This window comes from Aspergillus steynii, assembly GCF_002849105.1.
Source record: "Aspergillus steynii IBT 23096 chromosome Unknown P170scaffold_2, whole genome shotgun sequence".
In the NCBI taxonomy this organism is placed as follows: domain Eukaryota; kingdom Fungi; phylum Ascomycota; class Eurotiomycetes; order Eurotiales; family Aspergillaceae; genus Aspergillus; species Aspergillus steynii.
The window spans coordinates 5,960,736-5,984,794 of NW_020194399.1; the positions used below are offsets into that span (position 1 = coordinate 5,960,736).

The 24,059-nt window shown below is 51.9% G+C and overlaps 8 protein-coding genes across 8 annotated transcripts; 6 read left to right on the forward strand and 2 right to left on the reverse strand.

Annotated features, from left to right (window-relative positions):
* Window positions 1-780: 780 nt before the first annotated feature.
* Window positions 781-2,786, forward strand: P170DRAFT_463136 (putative MFS multidrug transporter; the record flags this gene model as incomplete). Its single annotated transcript, XM_024852145.1, has 7 exons — window positions 781-875; window positions 937-1,070; window positions 1,141-1,264; window positions 1,321-1,527; window positions 1,574-1,906; window positions 1,975-2,342; window positions 2,412-2,786. The coding sequence occupies 7 exons, from the start codon at window positions 781-783 to the stop codon at window positions 2,768-2,770; spliced, it is 1,620 nt and encodes a 539-aa protein (XP_024708755.1). The 3' UTR covers window positions 2,771-2,786.
* A 750-nt stretch (window positions 2,787-3,536) lies between these two features.
* Window positions 3,537-4,531, forward strand: P170DRAFT_435085 (putative sphingoid long-chain base transporter RSB1). The gene is made up of 2 exons (XM_024848855.1): window positions 3,537-3,667; window positions 3,749-4,531. The coding sequence occupies exons 1-2, from the start codon at window positions 3,643-3,645 to the stop codon at window positions 4,339-4,341; spliced, it is 618 nt and encodes a 205-aa protein (XP_024708756.1). The 5' UTR covers window positions 3,537-3,642; the 3' UTR covers window positions 4,342-4,531.
* Window positions 4,498-6,294, reverse strand: P170DRAFT_454502 (FAD/NAD(P)-binding domain-containing protein). Its single transcript, XM_024851440.1, has 5 exons — window positions 5,833-6,294; window positions 5,508-5,750; window positions 5,092-5,411; window positions 4,892-5,036; window positions 4,498-4,762 (listed from the first exon to the last, which is right to left on the reverse strand). The coding sequence occupies exons 1-5, from the start codon at window positions 6,056-6,058 to the stop codon at window positions 4,626-4,628; spliced, it is 1,071 nt and encodes a 356-aa protein (XP_024708757.1). The 5' UTR covers window positions 6,059-6,294; the 3' UTR covers window positions 4,498-4,625.
* A 1,550-nt stretch (window positions 6,295-7,844) lies between these two features.
* Window positions 7,845-9,348, forward strand: P170DRAFT_490616 (uncharacterized protein; the record flags this gene model as incomplete). The annotated part of the gene is made up of 6 exons (XM_024854002.1): window positions 7,845-8,056; window positions 8,131-8,400; window positions 8,475-8,552; window positions 8,597-8,651; window positions 8,758-9,261; window positions 9,325-9,348. The coding sequence occupies 6 exons, from the start codon at window positions 7,845-7,847 to the stop codon at window positions 9,346-9,348; spliced, it is 1,143 nt and encodes a 380-aa protein (XP_024708758.1).
* Window positions 9,349-11,648: 2,300 nt separating this feature from the next.
* P170DRAFT_435087 (uncharacterized protein) lies at window positions 11,649-12,972 on the forward strand. The gene is made up of 2 exons (XM_024848856.1): window positions 11,649-12,115; window positions 12,210-12,972. Exons 1-2 carry the CDS (start codon window positions 11,882-11,884, stop codon window positions 12,942-12,944), a joined length of 969 nt encoding a protein of 322 aa, XP_024708759.1. The 5' UTR covers window positions 11,649-11,881; the 3' UTR covers window positions 12,945-12,972.
* A 434-nt stretch (window positions 12,973-13,406) lies between these two features.
* On the forward strand, window positions 13,407-20,587 carry P170DRAFT_351746 (type I polyketide synthase; the record flags this gene model as incomplete). The annotated part of the gene is made up of 3 exons (XM_024843889.1): window positions 13,407-13,559; window positions 13,630-19,659; window positions 19,724-20,587. The coding sequence occupies 3 exons, from the start codon at window positions 13,407-13,409 to the stop codon at window positions 20,585-20,587; spliced, it is 7,047 nt and encodes a 2,348-aa protein (XP_024708760.1).
* A 607-nt stretch (window positions 20,588-21,194) lies between these two features.
* On the reverse strand, window positions 21,195-22,319 carry P170DRAFT_473318 (UDP-4-keto-6-deoxy-glucose-3,5-epimerase/ UDP-4-keto-rhamnose-4-keto-reductase; the record flags this gene model as incomplete). The annotated part of the gene is made up of 4 exons (XM_024853024.1): window positions 21,195-21,440; window positions 21,564-21,641; window positions 21,702-22,222; window positions 22,277-22,319. The coding sequence occupies 4 exons, from the start codon at window positions 22,317-22,319 to the stop codon at window positions 21,195-21,197; spliced, it is 888 nt and encodes a 295-aa protein (XP_024708761.1).
* Window positions 22,320-22,728: 409 nt separating this feature from the next.
* P170DRAFT_350979 (dTDP-D-glucose 4,6-dehydratase-like protein) lies at window positions 22,729-23,996 on the forward strand (the record flags this gene model as incomplete). The annotated part of the gene is made up of 3 exons (XM_024843828.1): window positions 22,729-22,841; window positions 22,904-23,442; window positions 23,536-23,996. 3 exons carry the CDS (start codon window positions 22,729-22,731, stop codon window positions 23,994-23,996), a joined length of 1,113 nt encoding a protein of 370 aa, XP_024708762.1.
* Between the last annotated feature and the right edge of the window lie 63 nt (window positions 23,997-24,059).

The window sequence follows — 24,059 nt, forward strand, 5'->3', positions numbered from 1 at the left end:
GATACATTCCGGCAGAAATGAATTCTAAAAGGCGTGCGCCTGAACAACGTTCTCAATGGGCAAAGGCTTTCCTCATCTATAGGTCGGTATAGTTTAGAGTGTCACATCAATTGTGATGCTAAGACGACAGGGATCAACGGCCCTAGCGTGAACGGGTCCACCAATCCCCAGGGAAGATAATCTCCGATGTAACGTGCCAGAAAAAGCAACCCCAAGGCTCCGCGGGCTTTCTTTCCCGATGCTTATTTACCCAAGAAGTTAGCTTGGCCTCATAAGCAAATGCGATCTATCCACCGGGCCTGGGCATGGTGCTAACTCTCCCATAAGCGGGTAACACGGCAACATCGCAGGCATTGTAAGAGCTAATGTTTGAGATACGAGTCGAGTCACTTGAGCGAGGGAGCTGGTTTGAATCCTTTCTCGTATCCTAAGCACCGAACTTCTATCATGCTATACACGAGGCTCCATGGATGACCTGATCTCCCCGGGGTACGGACCGAGTGGAGATTCCGATGGCTTGCTAATCCCTGCTTCGGGGGCGTTTGAGCCTTGTCGCTATAGGTTGACTAGTCACACTGCCAGGGGTCTCTCGCCAAATCGAACCCAACCAGGTTAAGACCTGTCGCGTCGGGTTGCATTTGTCTCCGAGTTTTATCCGAACTGGTCAGACCCGACGATGCGCTGATGCCTAGTCGATATATCTCCTTTCAATTAGGGCGTACTGTCTTCTTTCCCCCTCTGGATTTCTAGCACCTAAGAGAGAGACAGTTGACAGAAACCATGAGTTCTGCCAAGGAAGAACCAGAGGAGAGCCTGGAGTTTGCCCGCTCTGGTGCGACCATCACCCCTCTGCGGCTCAATATTATTGTTGTAGGGTACGTGTACCACTTCGGTTGCAATGTGACCTCTGATCTGGATGTCACTAAGTGGTCGCAGGCTTTGGATTTCGCTTTTTCTGTCGGCCCTCGACAGCACAATCATATCCACTGCAGTCTTCAAGATCTCCAGCAGTTTTGACAGCACCAGCCAGTCTGCCTGGATTGTGACAGCGTATTTGCTGACCTACAATGGTAAGCACCATACCACCATTTATACTTTACAGATCCAGCCTCCCTGACCGGCTTGCACATTGGTCTATAGCCTTCGTCCTGCTTCTTGCGAAACTGAGTGACATCGTGGGCCTTAAGAGCCTTCTCTTGGTGTCCAATGCCGTCTTCCTCGTTTTCTCTATTGCCTGTGGCGTGGCCCAGACCATGAACCAGCTGTAAGATCAATGCCAAATGATTTGATAGTAGATCCCTAACATTTGTCACCGAATAGCATCGTCTTTCGCGCATTTCAGGGGATTGGAGCGTCGGGTCTCTACTGCCTAGTCTTCATAGCAATTCTGCGATTGGTATCGATTGAAAAAGCTGGACTCTACTCCGGCGTCATCAGCTCTGTCTTCGCCATCTCAAATCTTCTCGGCCCTATATTGGGAGGTGTGATCGTTGACCATACAACTTGGAGATGGATCTTCTATATCAAGTGAGTGACCAAGCAAACATAGGATCAAAAGCTTATCATCTTCTAGTATCCCACTGTCGGCAATCTCCTTTCTGATTCTGTTTTGCGTCATGCCAGCAACCGGCCAGTTCAAGTTCAACCGTGAAACCCTGGGAAGACTCGATGTTATTGGATCTTTTCTGTCGGTCTGCTGGTTGATTCCACTTCTCTTTGCCCTTCAGGAAGGTGGTTCCCATTACCCTTGGAGCAGCAAGGAAGTCATCGGCTCCCTGGTCGGGGGCATCGTAGCCCTCATCGTCTTTGTCGCATACGAAACCTGGCTCCAAAGACAGAATAGCGCTAGGGAGCCCATATTTCCCATCAGATTCTTAGGCGATCCCATGCAGGGATTGCTGCTTCTGTATGTCCGACACATCTTATCCCACTATACGACCGGGGACATCCCACTAACTGCTCTTGTTCATCTAGGAACGTTCTATTCACCGGCTTTGCATTTTACACCTCAATCATCCTTCTCCCGCAGCGATTCCAAGCCGTCAACGGCGTCAGCGCCTCTCGTGCTGGGGTCCTCCTCCTCACCCTGACATTGGTTCTCCCTTTTTTCTCACTCGTGGCAGGCGCTATTCTGAGCAAAAAGCCCGAGATGACATTCTCCTTGCTTACTTTCGGTGCGGTCCTGATTCTAACATCTACGGCCTGTCTAAGCGACTTGCCGACCGACAAAGCCACGTCCAAGTCCCAGTATGGATTCCAGGTGCTCATGGGCGCAGGACTCGGCGTCATCTCTACAACGCAGTATATCGGGCTGAAGATGTGCTTTCGACCGCGTGATCTTGGTATGTTTTATCGCGTCGAGCAATTTAATGGACTGGAAGCTAATTAGTTTCTCTCGTTACGTTTTACAGGTACCGGAACTGGCGCGATGAACATGCTACGTGCCATGGGCGGCTGTATCGGTCTGGCTATCTGTGCTGCGATGTTGAGTGCTGAGCTCAATTCATCTCTGCCTTCTATTCTGAGCCCGGAACTTGTCAGCGTTGCCAAGGATACATTGCGTGAAGGTAACGGACTTAGTGCTAGTGACTTGGCCCTTGTAAGAGAGATCTATGGAAAAGGATATGACAGCGGGTACCAAGTAATGATTGCTTTTGCAGGAGCAAATGTGATTGTCGGGGGACTGTTGATCGCGGCTACATACCGCCGTGGGGGTGTAGATAAAATGGTGGAAGTTGCCAGGGCTTCGGAGGCACAAAACTCGGGCTAGGTTATTTCTTTCTGTCGCAGTTGGAAGTGATTGTCTTGAATCATAATTGTGCCACAGGCTAGACAACTTCGAAATTACTACCAGAAGGGTGCAAGTCACAGCCTAACGGCTTCTTCTCCGGCGGATAGCCACCGCACAACAAAGGCCTGAGAGTCCCCATCCCCATCCTGAATCCCGTCTGTAACTCTTAAATGGTCCCATAATGCCTCTTTTACCAGGCAGAAACATTCCGTCCGTAGCTTTCGGCGAAGACCCTTGTACAAAATGGATGAATTCGTCGTACAATCCTGCTTGGCGTTTCTGGGCGTTTGGACATCGATAAAGAGCCATTGGACACGTCCATATCCTCGATACGAATGGGCAAATAGTGCTGATTGCCGAGCGATAGGATCGGGGTCCGTTGGGTAAGTAGTACCGCTGAGAGAGCCTGGTTTTGTATATGCACTCAGCCTCCACGGCCAACGCCAGGGATCTGTTTCTCAACATTTAGTCCTCAAGAAACCAAATGAAATTGGCTTAAATGCGTCTTTCCCCTCCAGTATCTAAACATAGTTATGTACAATACCATTGCTCCACAACCCCCGTTCACCTACCCACCTACCATGTCAGAAACCCTCCCGAAAGATACCCCGGCTTGCGCAACATACGATCCAACAGTCAACCCCGGCAGCTATGGCTACCGGCCCAGCCTCGCCTGGGGCCTGGTCTTCACCATACTCTTCGCGACCATCGCACTAGGCCAGACGTACCACATGTTTCGGACCCGCGCATTCTGGACCTTCTTTTTCATTCTTGGTGCCCTGTTCGAAGTTGTCGGCTGGATCGGTCGCTTAGTTGGTTACTGGTGTCCGTATTCCAGGGATTGTTTCATCATGCAGACAGCGAGTCTAATCACCGGTGAGAATTTAGTCTCCTGCCTGACTCCTTCACTCCCGGAGTGTAGTTTCCTCTCTCATCATCCATACTGAACACACATAGGACCGGGGTGGGCTCAAGCAGGAATCTACCTCACTGTATGGGTCGTGATCAAGAAAATCGGTCGACACACCTCACCCTTCCCGCCGAAGACATACCTCACCATCTGCTTCTGCATCGACGTGACCTGTCTAACCACGCAAGCCGTCGGCGGCGGGTTAGCAGGCGCCGCCTATAACAGCGGAACGTCCACACAGCCCGGCACGACAACCATGGTCGTCGGTATCATTGCGCAATTATCAGCCGCGGTGCTGTTCTCGCTGTTAGTTGCGTTTGTCATGTATCGGGGTGGGAAGGAGCTGCGCGCAAATCGGCCGCTTTTCTATATGACGACCGCGACGGTGTTTGCGACGATGATGATGATCATGCGGAATGTTTATCGTGCGATTGAGCTGACCGAGGGCTGGAGGGGGTATTTGATCACGCGGGAGAAGTATGTGTTGGCGCTGGATGCGATGCCAATGGTCTTGGCCATGGGGATCTATGTGGTTTTTAATCCTGGGGCGCAGTTTGAGACGCAGGAGGTAGAAGAGCAGCGAGAGGGTGAGAGGGATGGGGCTGGGAAGAGCTCGGTTCAACGATTCTTGCGTCTATGAAGAAAGAGAGGGCAGGAATTGCTCCATCGGATTTCAATTAAAGCAGTCTGGTACGACAGATAAACTGGTTGGTCTCCCCTGAGTATAGCCCCTTTTATGAGCGGCTCCATGTAGATAATCTCGGTCGATTTCCTAGTAAGTATTCCAATAAAGCAAGTGGCGGACTACCTCAGACACCCGGACATTCCCATCCCGCAAACGCCACATGCAATCAGCGTTGAGCGTGAAATGTACTTTCATAAGTAGGCCCGCTCTCAATCCCTGTATTGCACCAATCCAATCCACTACAGAGCTCGAGTGCGTTCCCACAGCGCCTCTAACTCGTTGCCGATGCTGCGCTCGGCGGCCTTTATCATGGCACGCTTGGAAGGCAGCGATCGCTTATGGATAGCGGCGGCAGATTCCTCCTCGGCCAATTTGACTGTCGGTCGTCAGTGGCGTTCTGTTGTCAAAGGGGAACCGACATGATAAAAAAACAAACAAAAAAAAGAAGGAAAAGGAAAAGGCCATGGATATTGCATGGGAGAGATGCAGTCAGTCAAGAACATACCGTGAAGGGCAACCACCGCGCGCCTGCCAGTGAACATAGCATGCGGGATATTGTTGCTGCTATCGCTATTGCAGTCGCCGACGGCATACACGCCCGGATAGCTAGTGCGCATATCCGAGTTGTCGCTCGTATCGATCTTGCCGTCCTTCATAACGAGTCAATCAATCAATCAAAATCCTAATGATCCGATGGAGCCTAACCTTCATAGCGGGGCTGAGGGCGGACGGGATCGAAGAGCGCTGTTTGATCGGGTAATTCGTCTTAAAAGTATTGCGGATTACCGAGGAACCATTAGTAAAGTGGACGCGGAAGATATCGAACTGGCGGCGCTCGTTATCGCGGTGGTTATCGCCGTTCTGAAGGCGCTCGATCGAGGAGATAGTAGCATTCTCGAGGTGTATATTATAAGTCTCTAGCTGCTTTTTCCAGTGAGGGTGCTTAGCAGCCAGCTCAGCTTCGGCGGCAGGCGTATGCGTGCCGTTTAGGAACGCGATAACATCTGTGTTGATGGTATGGAATTCTAGAACACCGCGAATAATATCAGAGAAAGGGCCGAGAATACCAAAAGGCTAGTCGCGATGCTCATATCCATCACAGTAAGGACACCAGAGTATACTCCGGCCCCATGCTTCTTGAAAACCCGGAGTATCAGGGAGTTCGTCAATAAGACCGGTGCCAAGAATCAGTTTGTGGGCGGAGTATACAGTGCCGTTAGAGTCGGTAACATTAAGATAGGTAGTATTAGTAGCGTCGTCAGCAATAGGCGTGACGGTAGTAATTGTCTTATTCAGGACAGTAGCCGTACTATATTTTAAAATTTGCTCATGGGCAATCGCACGGAAGTTGCTGGGGACGGTACCTAGCATAAATGAGTTAGTAAGAGGGAGGAAGATTGAGTAAGTTCGAGTAAGATCTGGAGATAATAATATTGGAGCGCTTACCATCATTTCCGAGGACATCGTGCATATTCCGAGTCGGAGCATTGCGGTATTCCCCGGAATCAAAAAGTACTGCCCTACGCCGGACTCGCGAGAGACTACTCAAGGAGCTGAGCCCGGCCGGGCCCCCACCGATGACTATGACCTCGTAGTCGGTATGGGGCAGAGATGCCGCTAAAGCAACCGTGAGGGTTAAGAAGAGCAAGTACAGCAGGTATTTCCAAGCCATGGTTGCAAGGTTGACGACAGGAGAGAATATCTTGAACAGTCTGACCTTAACAGCAGTAGGAGTAATGGCAAGTGCTAGGGAGCCCTTTTATAGATGATCATCGTGTTATAGATGCACCATGGATGCACCCAAGAGGACAAGCTAAGCTCATCCAGATGACTGGCCACAGGCTGGAATCGACGCGAAGCATGGGGTGGGTAGAGTCCAATGGCTGCGAGCCAACAGTTCATGCCGAGTTCAGACGCCGGGTTGATTTCCAGGCTTCGATGCCTTGATCGAAAAGACAGGGGCGGGGCTGATTGGTAAGGAGACTGGGTCTGGGTCATGGTGAAGAGGCGCAGATGAGATGATGAAGGAAGAAGAGAAGATGCATCAATCAAAGGCCGAAGGATGCCCTGGAGTGGGACGGCCTGCCGGGGCCGGGGAAAGCGGCGGACCCGCAGCGGGTAGTAGTCCCGGAGGGCTCAAGCCGCCAAAATATGGAAAGATCCTCAATATCATGCAAGGCGATACTATTACATTCACTGTCCCTGGTTTGACTGCTGTCTGGAATGCTCTGTTCCATTCATATACTACTACCCACAATCCCCTCTTCTCCCCCTTCCTCACTTCCACACCACTATATTTCCTAATACAGTCTCCTTGCTAGGCTCTGTGTTAATGGCTAAACAGTAATCTGATGATTGCTTTTCTGAATGAGGATTTACTAATCTTTTCTAGAAGCTCCAGGGTGAAAGTTTCTAGCCTCATCAGGGTCCAGACTGTCTACTGTTTCCCGCTTTGAAGATTGCTATGCATCTCCACGAGTCGTGCTGAAAGCCAGCCCAAGGCCACCAGGATCCCTGTCTTCTGATGGTAGAGCCCGCAGAAACAAGAGTTCCAGCGATGAAAGTACAGGACCGGGACCGGCATGGGACAACTTTTTGAACGAGGATCAAAAGGCGGGTGGTCCCTACCTCTGCTCCATACCGGTGAAGACAACAGTGCGTGGGTGGGGGCGGCTAGAAAGGTCCTGGACATGATGCGACAACGGGGCCACGTTGGTCTGTCGGTCGAGATAGCTAATAAAGCTACTTTGGACCCTCTAGGTTTTGCGCCAGTCTACAAGACAAGCCGCATATTTTCCTTGTGGAAAGAGATTTACCAGAAGATCACCCTTGGCCCTCAGGAGATGATCCCTGCATCCTACAGCAAAGGTACGCTCATCGCAGTGCATTTTTCGGCTTTCTGTTCTAACTTCCTAATAGAAATTCGAACTTAGGGAGTTCAAGGAATACGCCCTGGCAACCAGATGGCTGGAAAATGCATAAATTCTGGCCAGCCAAGTGTGCGGGATCTGACCAAGGATGTCACTACAAGATCAGATCAATGCCATCCTATCCTCGCCACCATTAGCGCCCAAAGTGTTACACCGGCGATTGCTCTCATTGCGAGCAAGGCTTTTGCTTTTAGGTGTCTTTATCAATTTCCTTTGTCTCAAATATCGTGTAAAAAGGGAGAAAAAATAAAAAAGAATCTCACTGCGTTTCAATCTTAGGATTCAATTAAATCTATGCTATGAGCATGCTGGCAGTCCAAATAACTCCCCCGGATAATATTCACTACGAACTGGCGTGGCAGTCAGCCACTCAGCTGTTTCAAGGTATTCTTGAAGATATCCTTGAAGAACCATATCATCTCCCCCCGAAACTTGTAGTGATCATAAACAGGTGGGGACATGCCAAGATCAACGCGGTCTCTCCTTGTTCTCGCGGTTTTCACTATTTGCCCCCTGATAACTCCAACCATGGCTTCCAGTACCTATAGACAAAAATCACTAACCGACTCCGAACTATACTTCGAGTTCGGGGTCTGGAAGATCGGCAAAAATCTCTCAAGCAAATTCCGACAACAGGAAGACCCACATGGTGGCTTTACATGCGAACGGCACGAGGTTTATGAAGCCACAAGGATTGATCAACCTTCGAAGACGCCTGATGTCATCAAGATCAAAAAGCAGTAAGTCTCTACTACCCACTGGGGATTAGGCGCGGGGCTGTAAGGACGGGAAGGAACTGGACTAACATCAATAGGATTGTGTTCTGGAGTAACCGCGGTTATTCCGAGCCTAGTGATGAGGTTAACCGTGAAATCTACAATCTATCGCAGTTAGAAGAATGCCGAAGCACGCCCAAGCTTCTTGGGTACGCTGTCGGAACGCAAGACTCCAGCGACCATCTACCAGGCGGGTACATTGCATATATCGTGATGCAGAAGGTCCCCGGGGAGAATCTACATGGCTTCGACACACTTACGAAAGCGGAGCAAAATCGTATTCGAGTTGCATTTATAGATAGTCTATGGTATGGATCTTCCGTAAATCTTGGGACAGGGGATTCTGAATTCTCGGGTGTGAGCTCTACTAACGGCCTTATAGGGAATTGGTTTCCCGCTATTTTACTCATAGGGACCCACGAAGAGAAAATATTATATGGGACCCCAGAATGGGACAATGGTAGGCTTTCTTGATTTATTGCTTGTTTCTACTAATTTCCACAGTTTTATTGTGGACCTCGAAGACGCTGAGCAACATACGAATCGCACCAAGCATGATGTATGCCTTGACGCAATGGAACAGTTGGAGTACTGGGGTCTAGTCGAGGGTCAACACGACAGTACACTCTTCTTTCAGAAAGATGAACTATTAATTGATTTGAAAGCCCGACTTTACTGTGGTCAGCCAGTGGTATCCGGGCCGCCATAAGACACGTGGCTTTGTACTTCCCTCATCTACTTCCCCAACCCTCCCACCGGCTATGAACTCCTCATTCGCGTCCTCGCAGCCTCATGCTGCCACATCGACGCGGTATTCGCATCCGGACAAATGCAACAAATCCTACCCCGCACTGGGTAAGAAGACCCCTATGCATCCCAATGACCATATCAACATGTCTGGCTCGTCCAGCGATGGTTTCGGTTCTGCGATGCATATTGCCGCGGCTATGGAGATCGAAGGTCTTCTCCTGCCAGCGCTGGATAGCTTGACGGAGGCTCTGAAAAGCAAAGCCCAGGAGTTCCAAGATATCATCAAGATCGACAGAACACACCTTCAAGAGGCTGTGTCTCTTTCATTAGAGAAGGAATTCTCCGGCTTCGTCGAGAGATTAGAGCTAGGCAGGAAGCGTATCGTTGAGACTGTAGAGGGTCTACGTTATCTGCCGTTGGTACGGGGCTTAACACGTACAAGAGACTGCACGAACAGGTCAACAATACCCCACCCAATACAGTCACAATACTTGACTAGGCCATAAGAAGCATTATGACCAAATAAACATCAGTCTTACTCACCACCTTATATATCAACTAAGCCAGCAGCAAGCGCACCAATGGGGCACAATAACGGGACAGCCAGCATAAAATTAGCGCGACAGCCATTGCCTATTCGGGAAAGCGGTTAGCCCGGCAGAAATTCATTATTTTCAACCTGGCAGAATTTATAAAACTTTAGTAATATTTTAATATTCAAGCAATTTAACTACTATAAAATTTAGTAGAAATTTCGAAAAAATTAGGTAAAATCCCTTATATTTTTCTATATTTTCTTGATTTATAATTTTAACCATTTTAGTATCTTAAAAATAAAAAAAGTCTTTTTTATATATTAAAAAGTAAAAAAATAATTTTTATTAATAAAATATTACAATATAATAAAAATAACATATTTTATAATCTTAATTAAATCTTTAAATTATATTAAAAATATCACATTATTTTACATATTTTTTTATTAAATTATTTCAAAGGGTTTTAAGATAATTAACTACTTAGGCCCTAGTAACCGCTTTCCTAAAGTAGTTTAGCTTTACTGGCTGTCCCGTTAGCTAAAAATAAGGCTGTCCGGATAGAGACCGATTAGGAAGTGGCTGTCCCGCTAATTTTATGCTGGCTGTCCCGTTATTGTGGCCCGCACCAATAAACCGTCTCACTTCCAAGCACGAGGTAGAAAGTCGGACATCATCTGGGCCTAACTCGGAGATCGTGAACAGAGCTAGCCAAGCTTTCCCGGCAGGATTCCGGGAAGCCATATTTGGCTATTCCGGCGTATTTCTCGGGCTTTGTGACTGTATCTGGATAGCAGACAGGGCACGCCTTTGTACTCTGGCGTAGGCACTTCCTGCATCACTAGAACGACTGAATAATCGTAGCCTAATAACTCTTGGCTTTCGTTTCTCGCCGAATGGGACTCTTTGGAGACTAGTTGGACCCTCGAGATGGGAAGGTAAGCCTCGCAATTAGATCTAGAGGTTTCTGCATGTGCTACGATCTCATTCATGAGGGCATTTGGGTCTTGGGGTTTCTTCTTGAGTGTTATGTTATTAGTTACAGTTATATAGAATATCTTTCCGTGTTAAGTCTGTCTACGTATGTCATCACCGCTATCTCGCTAGCCAGACACATATTTCCGTCACAGACGATCAAATGGCATAAACAGTCTATAGGGGACATTTCGACGGTCTCCTTAGCGAGTGGTTGATCTCGGTATGTGTGATAACCCATCTACCGAATACGTTTACGTACTTTCTTTAACTATCGACCCACCTGTCGGCTCTACTCGGTCTAATTGAAATATTTTCACATTTAAGCCATGTGACATATCGCATGGCTTAAATCCACATCCCCCATTATGAAGGTCTCTGCCTCTTCTGGGCATAGTCGAAAGGTGCAAATCCAAGTCTCAACTGATCGTCGCAGATAAACCTTGTCCGCACGGGACAACATGGGGGCCGGATTGCAAATCAACTCCCCGCCAACCAACGATCTTGATCCACGGTGAATCTGACTCAGACCATGTGTCGTGGCGTCCTTAGAGCCTCCTTGGTGCTGGGCCAGCCAATCCTGTACTCAGGTCTAAGCCTTAGTTGGTACACGTCGGTGCGCATGTAGATATGGGTGTACGTATTCTTTACCTTTAACTGGTAGTTTACCTAAACGAGAGAGGGCGGAAAGGGGCGCTACTAGTTCATAAATAATCCCATGTAGCTATAGTTGCGATAGCCTCATTTCGGAATTCGGGGTCTATTACTCATCAAGGTATCTCGACACTAGACCGGCCGTATGCACGACCCCACGTTCGAGAAACATGTGGGAAGAAAGGGTAAGCCCGGTAGACAGCAGGTACATGTAAGCATTAATTAAGCCAAGAAGCCCTCGTGCCATCTCCGCTTCACGATGCATCGTTTATGATTATTATCGCCAAGTCGATGGATCGAGTTTGGTGAACTGGATGTCGGTCCGGACCGTCGGAATGTGTCAAACTACTGGATCTGCACCATCAAGTGCAAGCCACTCAATCCAAGCCGGTGAACCCGTCGAGCCTGTATCTTGGGGTGGCGGCCGCTAGCATGATTGCCTGATGCGTGATTTTCGTTGCTTTTTTAGACCCCGGTTATGCAGTATTGTGAGGGGATTGCGTGATTCGATCCCTGCTGATGTCTTTTCTCACTTCGTTTACGTCTTGCATACTCGCTTTATCCAGTAGGATGGGGTCTAGATAAGGAAGGGTGGCATCGGGGGAGAGTGGGCCGTATGGACACGGATTTCAACGGGGTTAGTAGACTTGACGTATGAATGGAATCTCAACGCTCAGAAAGATGCAGGACTTCATTGGACAGCTTCGAGGGTAAGCTGAGCCTCGACATGAAACCGAAGCCGCGTCTCTTGAGAAACTGAGCATGGTTCCGATTCCCTTCCTGTTGTCAGCAATCATAGAGAGATAACTAAGAAGACAGGCCCGTCATGACTGTCACCGTCCTATCCTGCTATCTTCATAGACACTTATGAAAAATGGAACGCACCGAGCCAACAAAACTACGCCGTCACTCACAGCAGAAAGTCGTCAAAAGAGGTACTTGGTTGCCGGTTGAAGACGCCCGGCTCCGCGAAGCAGTGGCTAAATATGGTCCACGATGGGTTTTGGTAGCGAACGATGTCGAAACTCGGAATGGCGACCAGTGCGCCAAACGGTGGAATGAGAATCTGAACCCGGAGCTGGACCACAGTCCGTGGACGCCTGAAGAAGTGAGTATCCCTGGGATATGTCTAGTAACGCCCAGGAATATCCACCTGATGGCTCGCACACCGGAAGGAAAGGCTGATGGCAGGCGTTCAACAGGAAGAACAGCTTCTGAGTCTAGTGGCTACATACGGCAACAACTGGAAGTTCCTAGCCAACTCGTTCCTCGAACCACGGGCGCCTCTGGCCCTCAAGAATCGATATTCGTTACTTATGAGACGCCTCAAGCGTCAAGGGCTGATGAGCAAGGTGCCCATGCCCAGTCCCGGTGCGGTCCAGATGCCGCCAGATTCGATCTCCTCGAACGTGTCCGCAATCCCTTCGAACCCGGTTGACTTGGCCGGCCTGTTCTCTCCCACTGGAGAGCCCAATTTGACCTTGGACGGTATTGATGACGGATTTCCCACCCTTTCGGCGCCACCATCGGATGTCGGATCACTGGCAGCCAGCTCAAATCCCGTATCCCATGGTTGGCCATCGGCAGAAGAGGGTTTCCTATCCCGTGCGACTACAGAATCCAACACCCCCGAACTAATCTGGCCCTCAGATGCCCTCTTGGGGATGAGTCCGGAGGAAATGCCCGCTATTCCTGATCCCGATTGGAATGGGAACGAGATGGACCAAACCAACATGGTCCCAGACAGCAGTCCTCCGGATCAGTTATCCCAGCAAGACGGTGAGCGTGAGGCCACAGCCATTGAGTACTCGGTTAGCTGTCAGCGCGGGAAGCTAAAGTCGCTGGTCAACTATTTGGTGGAAGCCGCCATGTCGGAGAGTGCTGACGGCGCAATGGAGGAGGATCAGGTAACGCTGACATTGCAGTTGAAGAGCTGAAGGGAAGGTAATCCACGGTTCTGGGGCGACGATCAATAGACGCTGCTTGGTTGTGCCATGCCAACCTCGAATACGATGTAATGATAATGACTTCCTATCGTGAGTAAGACCTAGCCAGGCTAGCTGTAAAATCTCCTAGATCGTAGTTCTGTATTCGATGTCGAGAACGAACTGACTCCTGTCTGACAATTGCAGTACCGGAGTAATGATTGGAACTTGACTCCGCCTGTTGAGTCTGCAGCGGCCCCATCCTTACGGAGTTACTGAGTCAGAACTTAGCCTGACTCCGTCTAGCAACTCCGGTTGCTAGAGAGCCTTCCTTGTCTCGGCAATCGTTGAAGCCTCGGGTCAATCAATCGGTTTAAAGGTCAATTCCAACCACGGCCCAGGTGGCCAGGACATTCCTGTCTTCGTGACACAATCAGTAATTGCAACCGTTCGATAACCCAGAGAAATAACGCCATGACGGATGCAACGCCCTCCGAGCCGATTGCTGTTGTCGGCCTGTCATTGCGTTTGCCCGGTGATGCCAACGATCTCGACGGCCTTTGGAGGCTTCTGGAGAGTGGCGAGCCAGCCTGGACACCGGTGCCGGAAGATCGGTACAATGGAGAGGTAGGCAACAGAATAATGAAGGATGGAAAAGGATGGAAAGAAAAGGCTCGGCTGACCTTCAACACTGCAGGCCTTCTACCATCCCAGTGCGGATGACCCCAATGGCACCAGCAACCACCCGGGAGGGCATTTCATCTCGGGCGACATCCGTGACTTTGACCACACATTCTTCCACTTCTCCAAGCCCCAGGCGGCGGCGATCGATCCTCAACAGCGACTTCTGATGGAACTTGCCTACGAGGCACTCGAGAGTGGCGGCATCTCGCGCGAAAGCGTGGCCGGATCCGCGACCTCCGTCTATGCGGCCCTTTTCCCAACGGACTATGATCGACAGCTCTACAAAGATCCCCTAGACCTCCCTGCCTACTACACGACAGGCGTGGAAAAGGCCATCCTCTCCAATCGTATCTCGCACGTGCTAGACCTGCGGGGCCCCTCGATGACGCTGGACACGGCATGCTCCGGGGGTCTTGTCGCCTTACATCTGGCGTGCCAAAGTCTGCGGGCGGGTGAATCGGACACCGCGCTGGTAGCGGCCTCAAACCTGATACTGGGTCCGGATCACGCTATCGGTCTGAGCAACCTGCACATGCTCAGCAGCACTGGACGTTGCTATCCATTCGATGACCGCGGGGATGGCTATGGTCGGGGCGAAGGTGTGGTCGTGCTGGTTCTGAAACGCCTGGAGACGGCCATTCGCGATCGCAACCCGATTCGCACAATCATTCGGGGCACAGCCATTAATCAGGATGGTTATACCCCGCAGGGTATCACATATCCTAATGGCCAGGCGCAGGCCGACCTGGCTCGAAAGGCATATGCTGGCGCTGGACTACGCCCGGAGGAGGTTGCGTATATCGAAGCCCACGGAACAGGAACCAAAGCAGGGGACAAGGAGGAGTTGGAAAGCATTGCGGAGGTCTTCGCCAGTGCGTCGAGCCGATCAGGGCCTTTGCTTGTGGGCTCCATCAAGGGTGCCATCGGCCACACCGAAAGTACGGCCGGGTTGGCCAGCTTGCTCAAAGCGACCGCGATGCTTGAGCACGAGCTGATCCCTCCCGTCGCCGGCTTTGCCAATCCCAAGCCAGGCTTGCCGCTGGATCGAATCGAAGTGCCGACAGCCGTGATCCCCTGGCCTCATACGACAGGGATCACGCCTCGTGTATCTATCAACAGCTTCGGCTTTGGCGGTGCCAATGCGCATGCCATCCTAGAGCGCGGGCCACGAACCAGTCGAGACCACGAGACCAACTTCACTACAACACCACGCCTTTTTACTCTCTCAGCCAATAGCTCAGTGTCATTGAAGGCCATGATCACGGCGCACCACGACTGGGTCCGACAGCGTGCGGAAAGGACGCCATTAGCCGACGTCTCCTATACGCTCTTACACCGTCGCTCCGCCTTGCCGTATAGATTTAGCGTCGTAGCCGACGATCACGCCTCACTGGCGGAAGCCCTTGGACAGGGAGTCTCGCTTTCTGCGACAAAGCCGTTTCCCTCCGAGCTGGACTTGGTCGCGGTATTCACCGGACAGGGTGCCCAGTGGGCCGGTATGGGCCGAGAGTTGCTTCTAGAATCGACCCCATCATCGATTTTCCGGGACTCGATCCGCGCCTCGCGCGCCATTCTGCATCAGCTAGGTGCTACCTGGAACCTGGAAGCAGAACTTCTTCGAGACTCGACAGAGTCCCGCCTCGGCGAAGCCGAGCTTGCACAACCGGCAACAACGGCGGTCCAGATCGCCCTCGTCGCCTTGCTTCGAGCACAGGGTGTCCGGCCGCGTGCTGTTGTAGGTCACTCGAGCGGTGAAATCGCCGCCGCGTACACGGCGGGTCATATATCACACGAGACAGCCATTCGAGTTGCATACCACCGTGGCTTCATGGCGGCCGCGGTCAAGGCCCAGGGTCTGGGTCGCGGTGCCATGTTGTCGGTCGGGCTGGGAGAGCGCGACGCCTCTCTATATCTAGATGGCTTGACCAAGGGGACGGCCATCGTCGCTTGTGTCAACAGTCCTCGTAGCGTGACTATTTCGGGTGATGCAGATGCTGTGGATGAGGTGGAGCGGCGCATTGCTGCCGCGGAAAACGGCACATTCCACCGGAAACTCCTTGTCGATACGGCATATCACTCACACCATATGCAAGCCGTCGCTGACAATTATCGGGCGCGCCTAGGCCATGTACAGGTCGAGACGACCTCCTTCTGTCGGGATGGGGACGACGTCGCAATGTATTCGTCCGTCAACGGTCAGCGCAAGACAACCGGGTTTGACGAGGAGTACTGGACGGCGAACCTGGTGTCCCCGGTGCGCTTCACGGACGCCGTTCAAGCCCTAGCAAAGGCGCGCCATCGACCTGGACAACATGTCTCTTTCGTAGAGATTGGCCCGCACCCAGCGCTGGCGGGCCCTGTCCGCCAGAGTCTCCAGGCCCCAGAGGTGCCCACATTAGCCTTCGATTACCACGCGACCCTCCAGCGCAAGGTGGGAGCCACTGCGAGTGTCCAAACTCTGGCAGGAAAGCTCTTTGAGCGCGGGGTTGGCATCTCGTGGGATGCCGTGTCAGCGCTGGCCCCTGGCGCCGATACCGCGGTGGTGCGACACGATTTACCTGCCTACACCTGGGACCACTCGACGAAGCATTGGTACGAGTCCCGGGTTGCGCACGCATATCGTCAGCGGAAGGAGCCGTACCATGATCTTCTCGGTGTGCGCATACCGGATGCAACTGACATCGAGCCCCGGTGGCGACACTTCCTGAGCCGAGCGACCTTGCCATGGCTGGAGGACCATGTGGTCGACGGTTTGACCATCTTTCCTGGGGCCGGGTATGTCTGCATGGCCATTGAAGCCGTTGCCCAACTGGTCCGCCAAGAGCTGCCCCATCGTTCGCTGGAGACAGTAGCTCTCCGGAAGATTGCGTTCAAGCGTGGGCTAGTGGTGCCAGAGAGAGGGCGTGTGGAGTTACAATTGAGTCTACAACGGCAGGCCGGTCTTGATCAGGCGTTTCGTTTCACGATCATGGCGCTCCCTGACGGTGGCGACGTGTGGTACGAGCACGCCACCGGCATAGTGGAGGCTGTGCTGGCCGACGAAGACAACGATGCTATCACCCAGGCAAGCCCCGAGGAGTCTCCTCAGCTTCCACCAGACAGTTCCACAGTGCCGAAGGAGGCCCTATATTCCGACATGGATGCCGTCGGAAATACATACGGTCCTGCATTCGCCGGGCTTGACTACCTGACGGTGTCAGGGGATGCGTCGCAGGGGCTGTCTTCGTTTAAGATCCTTGACATTCAAGCCTCGATGCCGGCCCAGCACCAACATGCACACGTCATCCACCCATCCACCCTTGACATTGTATTCCACACGGCATTGCCACTTGTGGGCCGGCAGCTGGGCCCTGGATCGATCATGCCCGTGTACATTGACGAACTTCTCATTTCGGCCACTCCCTCCTTAGAAAGTCCAGGGTCACAATTGGACATCTCGACGCTGCTCACTTCCAGTCATTTCCGCACCGCCGTGTCAGACATGTCCGTATTCGCCAGTCGACATCGAGTGCTCTCGATTGCGGGCATGGAGTTCAGGAGTCTATCCTCCAGCCTCGGAGGGGGCACGGATGCCGCTAACACGGTCAACGGTACTGTGGACCGCAAGATTTGTTACGAGCTCGATTGGAAATCCGATATCGACTTCGCGCGGGTTGAGGATCTCCCGGTTGATCCTGCTTTAGCGGACATCATCGAACTTCTGAGTTTGAAGCGGGATCGGGTTTTAACTATCGGGCTCGGTGCTAGCGTGGACCTGTCGGAAGGTTTCCTCAATGCCATTCAGTCTAACGGCTCCAACACCAATCCCAATAAAATTGTGGCGCACGATTTTGTCGATGCTACTCCTGGCCGTTTCGATGATGCCGCCGAGCGCATCAAAAAGGTTCCTATTCAATTCCGAACGCTTCGCCCCGGTACAAATCCCGTTGCCCGTGGGTTTGAGCCAGGTGTGTATGACATTGTTCTAGCTACATCGGCTAAGTGGTTAAGTCAAGCCGCGGTGTTGGTGAGTCCGGGAGGTATTGTCCTGCTGGTGTTTAATCCCCGGGACTCCAAAGATGATACGTGGCGTGACAAGCTGGAAAAGACAGGAGATACCCCGCTGGAGGCGCTTCTGGCTTTCCGTGATGATGCTGGTAGATTAATTGCAGTGGCAAAGCCAGCCATCACACAGCTTCCGTCGAACATATCCATATTGACCCACTCGACACCGAGTGCTGCACTTACCAACTGGGTCTCTGCATTGACAAAGGGACTGCATGCTCGAAATGTCGAAGTATCGCTTGACCGACTCGGCCAGGACACAGTCCAATCACTCCCCAGCAACGCGACGGTCATTGTCGCCGACGACCATGCCGACATACCTATTTTGAATGATCCTGCCGCCTTTGATGCAACTAGCACTCTCCTGAGGCGGCCATCCCGTGTTGTATGGGTCAGTCCCGACGACCCAACACCATTTCATCAGATCGAAGGTGTTGCCCGGACCGCCCATGCCGAAAACGACGATCTCCGTCTTACCACGGTCCATGCTGCATCGACTTGGCTTGCAGATCTACTCGGGATCGAACGACTGATCGATGTTGTCGTACGCGCAGCGAGTCATATATCCCACGATCGCATTCCTCACATTGAGCGTGAGTATCGAATCTATTCAAACGGCGCCGTGGTCATCCCTCGTCTAAGCCGCAGCGAAACACTTAACGGTGCTATCGCAGACAAGAGCAACGCTGGTCCCGAGACGCAGCAACATCGCTTCGCAGATATCGAACAGAACCTAATAATCTCTCCCAATAATCCGGAACTGTTCGTCGTCCACAACGAATTGCAGGCGGCCCCCTTGGCAGCTGATGCCGTCGAGGTAGAGACCCAGACTTTTATCATATCCAGACCCGATTCAAGAGCCGCGGTCGGTCCATTTGTAGGCGTGGTGACATCAGTTGGCGCTAATGTGAACTCTTTGTCTCCTGGAGATCGCGTTGTCGCTCTGGCTACCGTTGCTGGTGCCAATAGACTGCGCGTCCTGGCTTCTCATGCTCGCCGTCTTTCGTCCAACGTGCCGTCTACCTTGGCATCCGCCATACTGCTCGATACAATGGCCGCATCGTTTGCACTCCGAGATATAGCTCGCCTGCTTTCAAGTGGGGGCACCGTTCTAGTCCATGGTGCCTCCACTGCCGCAGGCCGGGCTACTATTGCCGTCGCTCGATTGATCGGTGTTCGGGTCATTGCAACCGCTACAAGCTCAGTGGAGGCTCGCTTGCTGAAAGAGCAAGTGGGTATCGACGAGGCCAATGTGCTTGTAGCCCGTCCTTCGCTCCACCGCCGCTTGCCACGCGATATCTTTGCCGAGGGACTCGACGCTGTCATACAAACCACCGACGATGCAGCTCCCGCCGAAGCGTTGGCATTCATCAAGCCCTTCGGAAGTGTTGTGGTCGTCAGCCATCCGGACACACGCGTTGCTTTGCCGCCGAAGATGCCGCCAAATGTTGGAGTACATTCCATCGACATCACCGGCCTCCTACAAGCTCGTCCCGATCTGACTGCCAGCCTCCTTGCCGCAGCCACGGTGGCGTTAGAGCACATTCCACTCGCCCATTTTAATATCCCGGTTCGCGATGTCACCGAAATCGCCGAAGCGCTCAGACTGGTTAATACCGGCGTTCACACAAAGGTTGTGCTTCAAATCGGTCCCGAGTCGACAGTACCAGTCATTCCGGCCGCCAAACCCAACCCCTGGGCCCTTGAGGATGCTACTTATGTAATTGCAGGTGGTTTGGGTGACATTGGACAACGATTCCTGTTCCGGGTTGCGCAGCGCGGTGCCAAGCATGTAGCGACGATAAGCCGCCGCGCTGTTGACCCGGACACTCGTCGATCGCTGGAAGCGAAGCTGGAAGCCATCCGTCCGGGGATTCGGCTGTATACTCTTCAGGGCGATGTGACATCTGAATCCAGTGTCCAAGCAGCAGCAGCATCACTTTATCGGCAGGGTGCGCCTCAAGTGCGGGGAGTTATTCAGGGAGCAGTAGTTATGAAGGTATGGGACTTGTGTCCACCGCATTTCCCTCATTGCATGTTGCTAACTGGGTATTTCCTATTAGGATCGACCTCTGGAGCTTACCACATACGAAGACTTTACCACCGTTACCAAGATCAAGGTGGACGGCACGCTGGCTCTCCATCGCGTCTTTGCATCTCCTGACCTGGCATTCTTCCTCTCTCTGTCCTCTATTTCTAGCCTCGTCGGTGCTAGTGCAGAGGCCAGCTACAATGCCGGCAATGCGGTCCAGGATGCCCTTGCGCATCCGGATCCGAACTCATCCAGCCAGACGCGTTTCATAACGGTCAACCTGGGGTGGAGTGAGGGTGCTACCCTTACAGTGGATGATGAGACTCGTCAGGGCGCCCTTCGTCGCGCCGGTTTCCGTCTCATTGGCCTCGAGGAGCTCATACGCTTTATCGACCATGTCCTCGGTGCTGCGGTAGACCCCGGTGTACGCACGCCTTCGCATGCCATCATCGGGTTCGATGCCGAGTCTCTGGCCGACGCCACGGCTGGAAATGGCACCATCCATTCGGCGCTTTTTAGCCAAGTCCGTGACGACGAGGGCAAGAGTCTCTCTGCGGACGGGGCAGATGGAGGTGTGTCGACTGGACAGACCTTTGAACAGGCGATTGCCGAGGGAAGTGAGGCCGTGACGGACTTTATTTCTCGCACCATGACGGACCAACTAGCTCGGTTGATCTCAGTAGATGCTAGCAGCATTGACGCCCAGCAAGGCTCAATCATGGCATTGGGACTAGATTCACTGGTTGCTGTGGAGTTGCGAAACTGGATCACGCGACAGTTCGAAGCACCGCTGCAGTCTTCGGAGATCTTGGTAAATCAGACAGTGCACGGATTGGCTGAAAAGGTTGCAACGCGGTCCAAATTGGTAGGCCGCACGGAGGCTGCAGGTGTGTAATAGTGAGTGCAGTACATGAATACAGAGCAGTACCAGGGTAGATCAAGATTAAGCCACAGAGACTCAAAAAGAAATAGCTGGAAAGATTTTAAATTGTGAGTTGTAAGCTGTAGCGCTCCAATATGATGGAATCTGGATGATTGACAGCTCAATTATTGGCACGCAGTGGGTGATCCGCCGCAAGTAGTAAGTAGGTGTAGTCAAGTTGAGTTAGTAGACGTTGACTCTGTGGGTGGTGATCAAAAACAGCTACTCTTGTAGAAGCACTCAGATGATTACGAATGAAAATGAAGATGGAAATGATGGAATCCGTATGGCGGTTCAACTTTGTACAAGAAAGAAAACCACTGGAGTCCTTCAATCCTTCCAAGTCCATTTTCTGCCGGTTTCCACCGCCGGGTCTCCCTTAGTCAGCGCTACTTGGTCACGAGAGGCGCTAGACCACATCGGGCCATATCGCCCTCGCGCCGAGAAAACACCGAGGAACTTCCAACTCCCACATCTTCACTATCTCTCTTGAACTACAGAATCAAAAACCATCCATCTCAACTAAACTTGTTTCATGACACGAGATAGCTAACCAATGCGATCCTTAGATCGCACCTATCTACAAACCCTTCTGTGCTAGTGTTTGGAATACCCCCTCTAGAGCCTCCCGGCGCTCCTTCACCTCAAAGCCATATTCCCGCAGCTTATTCTGCAGCTTGGTCGCGTCCATGATGCAGTTGGCCCGAGGGGCCTTCAGGATCGCAAGCATATCGTCCAGCCCGAACGTCTTCCATGCCAGATTCGGTCGGATGTATTTTTTGGCAAGCTCCATGAGCTCGACATTGCTGATCTCGCCAGGTGTCACCTATTCTCTTGTCAGTCAAATGAACGCCATCTCATGGTCCTTTTACTATCATTTATCTACTATGGGTTCCTTCTTCCGGCTTGACTTCTGAAAAAAGAAAAAAAAAAAAATGGGGTCACGTACAAAATTGTAGATGCCGGTCTCTGCGTTCTCGGAGAGGATAACGGCGCCGGGCAGCAGGTCTGGCAGGACGGTGCCAGACTTAAGGTGAACACACGAGTCAGTAAGATCCACAAAGGGAAATAGGAGTTAGTGACTCACTCCTGTTCGGTCAACGATCTTCTCGAATCCCAGCAGTCGGCTAAGATGATTATTGCGATGCATGTCGGCCGCGATAGGAAGTCGGATCCGCAGAAGCAGAAGGTTAGGATAGTGACGAATGGATAGTTCACTCAGCAGACGGCTCCGAGCGTACCAGGAACCCTGGAAGAAAGGCTCGTCGGTCTCTTTGAACGGCGGATGGTTGTCAATCTCTTCCTCCGAGAGGGTGTAGATGCAGGCCGAGCCGATTTGCGTGACATGGATACCAAACCCGTGGCAGACGTCAACTACGTTGAGCGTGCCGAGAATATTGGAACGGACGGTCTCAACCTTATGCTCCTCGCACCAGTCAACGTTTGGGGTGCCGCGTGTGCCGGCACAGTTGATGACCCGACTCGGCTTATGCTTGATGAGCTCACTCAACACCTGTTCCCGGCTTTCTGTCCGGGCCTGGGACATGATGATTGTCTTTCCTTGAGATACAAGGACATCTTTGAGTTGGTTGGCAATCCAGCCATTACCTTTTTCAAGGGTACGTTAACATATCAGCATCATCATGTGGCAGGAAGACTTACCAAACATTAGGAAGACAGGAGGGGATGCAGTAACTGATACCATGATGAGACCCGGCCTTTCGCACAGAGAAACTTTTTTTGGGATGAAGATGAGCCGAACAAAAAACAGCACTCATGAAGTCTTATAGATTGTGCCGAGTGATGAGATTAACTCCGTCATACAGGATTTTCGATGACTCTTGCTCTGGCCTTAGTCGGGTTAGGCCGGCCCCGTTTGATATGTTACAAGTACAAGATTCCGGAGTAATCCAGAGTTGACCCCGGGCAATCTTACTGTGTTACGAATCATTCGTGACACGCGATAGGGCAAGGACGAGGATTGTCAAGAGATATTTCCTATCCTTAGGGGCGCACTTTCTGCATCGCCAGCCTGTGCTACGAATCCAACTGCAGCAAGAACAATGAGCGTCTCCAAGGTCACACCAGCAAACTCGAACTCGAGTGCATCCTCTATGCAAGGCGATGATCCTAGCATTCTCGAATCCCTGCAGCTCATCGGCACCACAAAATTCGAGCCGCGGAGCGATATCAAAAACATCCTAATCACTGGAGGGGCTGGTTTTATGTAAGTGGGCCTGGTGCATGATAACTACCGGGAAACCTCTTTGGAGACTAACCTGGACCCAGAGGCGGTTGGGTTACCCGACACTTAACCGTTCAGTATCCCGAGTACACCATCGTCTGTTTCGACAAAATTGACCGAGTCTCCTCTTTAGCCAACATTAGCTGTCTCGAGGCGTTCTCGAACTTCCACTTTGTAGAGGGTGATCTGACCGACGCAGCTGCCGTGTCCACGGTACTCGCCGAATACGATATTGACTGCGTGCTGCACTTTGCGGCATGTTCCCACGTCCAGAACTCGTTTGAAGATCCGTCGAGCTTCACAATCAATAATGTGGTCGGCACGCAGCAGCTCTTGGAAGCCATCCGGCATCGCCACGGTGTACATTCCGTCCGTCGCTTCATCCACGTCAGCACTGACGAGGTCTATGGTGAGGCCGTGGGTGGGTTTATCGACGAGAAGCACCAATTCCAGCCGACAAACCCCTACGCAGCATCCAAAGCTGCCGCCGAGATGTACGTTTGGGCCTACGCCAAGTCGTTCGGTCTTCCAGCTTTGGTTGTTCGCAGCAATAATGTATACGGGCCTTGTCAGTATCCAGAGAGTGAGTGAATATAGAAAAGAAACCCCCCTTCCCCCGGCTCTCATCGGAAAGCCCAACGAAGATCTTAAATTAATTGCTTTTGAACCCTGTTAGAGATTATTCCTCGCTTCTGTACTCTTCTAAGCAAGCAACAGCCCCTCACCATTCAGGGCTCCGGCCTGCATGTACGGCGGTATCTATACGGCGCCGATGCGGCCGATGGGTTCGATACACTGCTGCACAAAGGCCAGTTGGGTGAAGCGTACAATATAAACTCTGCTTTGGGCGTGACCAACATCGAGGTTGCGGTGCGCATGCTCGAGCTGTATGGCTACCGTCCGGAAGAATTCAAGTCCCGTCTGGCCTGGATCGCCGACCGGCCATTCAACGACCACGACTACCGGGTGGATGGCTCTAAACTCGCGGCCCTGGGATGGCGTCAGCGAATTCCTTTTCCCGAGGGTTTGAGAACGACGATGCACTGGTATCGAAAGCACACGCAAGCATGGTGGCCGAATGTGCCGGAGAAAGTCACTCTGGTGTCGACGACTGGCCCTCGTAATGATGATGCCTAGAATTCCGCAGGTCGCAACCATTTTGGGATATAGATTAGACCTCGATAATGGTGGTTATCGTGA

Excerpts from the sequence above, each read along its gene's own strand:
- P170DRAFT_435085 (XM_024848855.1), top strand. The coding sequence starts at position 3,643 with ATGCAGACAGCGAGTCTAATCACCG. Across the intron at positions 3,668-3,748 it reads GACAGCGAGTCTAATCACCG|GACCGGGGTGGGCTCAAGCA; the intron begins GTGAGAATTTAG and ends GAACACACATAG.
- P170DRAFT_435087 (XM_024848856.1), top strand. The coding sequence starts at position 11,882 with ATGGAACGCACCGAGCCAACAAAACTACGCCGTCACTCACAGCAGAAA. Across the intron at positions 12,116-12,209 it reads GTCCGTGGACGCCTGAAGAA|GAAGAACAGCTTCTGAGTCT; the intron begins GTGAGTATCCCT and ends GGCGTTCAACAG.
- P170DRAFT_454502 (XM_024851440.1), bottom strand. The coding sequence starts at position 6,058 with ATGGCTTGGAAATACCTGCTGTACTTGCTCTTCTTAACCCTCACGGTT. Across the intron at positions 5,412-5,507 it reads TCAAGAAGCATGGGGCCGGA|AATTCCATACCATCAACACA; the intron begins GTATACTCTGGT and ends GCGGTGTTCTAG. Across the intron at positions 5,037-5,091 it reads CCCTCAGCCCCGCTATGAAG|GACGGCAAGATCGATACGAG; the intron begins GTTAGGCTCCAT and ends CTCGTTATGAAG.